Genomic DNA, 3028 nt, shown 5'->3' on the forward strand with positions numbered 1-3028 from the left:
ATGGAGTTAGTCCTGATTTACACCAGCAGGGTGAGTGACAGAAGAGAATCAGCCCCATTGAACCCAATGGAGTTACTCAGGATTCAGATCATGCCGAGTGAGAGGAGAATCTGCAGCCTGGTGGAAATGAGGATCTGGCCCTTTCAGGTTAATAGTGCTACCTTTATTTATGCCAGCTGAGCAGCTTGTCCTGGGGGGTCTATGAGTGTCCTCTAAAATGATGCAACATCTCAGTTAATTGGTGACTCTGCTGAGGTCTCAGACCAGGAGCCCGGAGAGGATTCAGAGACCGGGTCTCCAAGGGACCTTGGGTGATTTAAAGACCATGGACAGCCTAAAGACTGTGAGAAGCTGTGAAAAAACTCTGGGGCTCTGCAGCAGCATGTGGCGATAGGCTGTGGACATCCCTGGCTACCTTCGGAGACGATGAGGTCTGCCAGCTGGATAACAAAAGCACAGACCCGGCACCTCTCCTGTGTGATGTGCTGTTTTGGGTAAGAAATCTGGACGCTTCTACACAGGGGTCACGGCCAGGGGGAAGAGGAAAAATTGCATTCAGCTGGATCGTCCTCTCCCAATGCAACCAGGGTAAGACAACTGGTTTGGTAAAGATTTCCTCTCTGTGCCTCAGTCTCTTCCTGTCTTGAAATCTATCAGTCTCCGCCTCACTCAAGGACAATGTCACCCAAATATTTTCTTTAGAGAAAAATCCATCCATCTGTCCCTGCTCTCTCCAGTACCTGTCTGCCTGTCTCTCTCGTGTGCATGTGTATCTTTTATCTCCCTCTCTCTGTTAATCTCTGTGTGGCTATGTACACACCACAGCTTAGCTCGGTATAAGTTATGTTGTTCAGGGGGTTGAATAAGCCAGTGTAAGTTACACCGACCTAAGCGCTGGTGTGGAGAACTCTGTGTTCGTGGGAGAGCTTCTTCCACTGACATATCCACTGCTGCTTGCGGGGGCTGGAGTATTTAACAAGACAGTAGAAATCTGTCCCATCTGCTTAGCGTGTTTATACTAGACGTGCTACAGCAACGCTGCTGTAAGCTCTGTAGTATAGCCAGCAGGTGATAATCCCAACATGACAGCTTCTGCCTTTCAATAGGGCCTCTCATGCATGGGAAATCTCACTGAGAAAATGAAAATAGACACTTCATTTTTGTCCCTCAAATCTGACCTTAAAAATCCCCTGTTGTGATATTCACAGAACGCAGCCTGCTGATTATGGCTGAGCAGATGACACGCTGTTGCTACTCCTCCTTCGTTCCTTTTCCCTTTTTCTCTAACCCTCATAAAAACCCTCAAACAATTCATATAATTAACAAAGCTGGGACAATTCTTCACCAGATTCATTTGTTCGTATGTTGAATCCACACCCTCTCTTTTAACACAAACACAGAGCAGCACCTACATTGATAAAAATAAATCCCTGCCAAAACAAAGTACTCCACTGCACACACAATAATCCCTGTGCAGAAGGATGAGAAGAAAGAACAAACCACATATGACAAACATTGGTCACATCACCTAATCCACAAGTGGAAGGCTTTAGGATGCTGTAGTGATAAAGATGGGGTAAGAGCCTGTATAGAATAGAGTTGAAGAAATTAGAACAGGAGAGGAGAGAAGAGATGAAACTGGAATAGAGTAGAATAGAATAGGACATCCCCTTTGTCTGTTCGTCTTTGGATGGTAAGATTTTTAAGGCAGACATTTTCTCTTTCTGAGTTCTGCACTGCACAGTGAGAACCTGATCCCAACAGGCATGAGAATGATGTAAATATAAACTTCTATGAGTGAAAGTGAGTAGTGGGGTGACATGCAGTAAAGCGGCGGCAGTGGAAGGAGAGTGAGATTGCAGCAATAGGATGATATATCCTTTTTTTTCTGTAACTCATGGGCATTATTTCTCTCCCCTACCACAGGAATGATTCCCATGTGGGGTTGGTCAACCACACAGTGGTGACTCATTTCATACTCTTAGGAATCCCCAACACTGACGGCCTTCAGACCATCCTCTTCGTCATCGTCTTAGCTTTCTACCTCTGCACCCTGCTGGGCAACCTGCTCATCTTATCAGCCATCCTCTGTGACTCCCGCCTGCACACCCCCATGTACTTCTTCCTCTGCAATCTCGCCGTGCTGGACCTTGGATTAGCCTCCATCATCACCCCCAAGTTGCTGGCCAACCTCTGCGGTCAGAGCAAGGTCATCTCGTTGGGCGGGTGCATGTCTCAGGTCTTCTTTTACCAGTTCCTAGGCTACACCGGGGAACTGCTCTGCACCGTCATGGCCTTTGACAGGTATGTGGACATCTGCCACCCGCTGCGCTACCTGATCATCATGAACTGGAGGGTGTGCGCCATCCTGGCTGCCAGCACCTGGGTCACCAGCTCCTTTCACGCCACCATTCTCACCAGCCTGACCTTCACGCTGCCCTACTGTGGGCCCAATGTGGTGGACTATTACTTCTGTGACTTCTTCCCTGTGGCCAAGCTGGCCTGCGCAGACACGTACGTCATCGAGACCTTGGGCTTCTACTATACTGGCCTGGTGCCCATGACCTGCTTCCTCCTCATACTCATGTCCTACGTCCGCATCGTCTACTCCATTCTGAAAATGAACTCAGCCGAAGGGCGACGCAATGCAGCCTCCACTTGCACCTCACATCTGACGGTGGTGACGCTGTACTTTGGGCCCTGCATCGTGGTCTATATGCAGCCACGGCTGAGCAAAGTGGTGGCGGCCACTCTGCAGTTCTCTACCGATGTGGTAACGCAAATGCTGAACCCGGTCATCTACACACTGAGGAACAAGGAGGTGAAACGGGCTCTGAGGAAACTGAGAGGGGGTCAGACGACTGCACGTTGATGTGCTACATCTGCAGAAGTAACAAAAATCGGGGCCTAAACACCAGGATCCATTTGAAAATCCCACTATGTGCCTATCTGCACCTTTGAAAATCTGGCCGTTGCGAGCCTATGTCCCACTGAATGTCAGTGAGAACTGGGCTCCTTAATGGCTTTT

At 48.7% G+C, this 3028-nt stretch overlaps 1 protein-coding gene across 1 annotated transcript; it reads left to right on the forward strand.

Moving 5' to 3' along the window:
• Positions 1-1926: 1926 nt before the first annotated feature.
• Positions 1927-2872, forward strand: LOC137159954 (putative olfactory receptor 10D4; the record flags this gene model as incomplete). Its single annotated transcript, XM_067558423.1, has 2 exons — positions 1927-2304; positions 2422-2872. Coding segments are annotated over 2 exons (829 nt in total), but the record flags the coding sequence as incomplete, so codon positions are not given.
• Positions 2873-3028: the final 156 nt, after the last annotated feature.

This window comes from Emydura macquarii, unplaced genomic scaffold (assembly GCF_026122565.2).
Source record: "Emydura macquarii macquarii isolate MOO-44397 ecotype Brisbane River unplaced genomic scaffold, CSIRO-AGI_Emac_v2 contig_2025, whole genome shotgun sequence".
In the NCBI taxonomy this organism is placed as follows: Eukaryota; Metazoa; Chordata; order Testudines; family Chelidae; genus Emydura; species Emydura macquarii.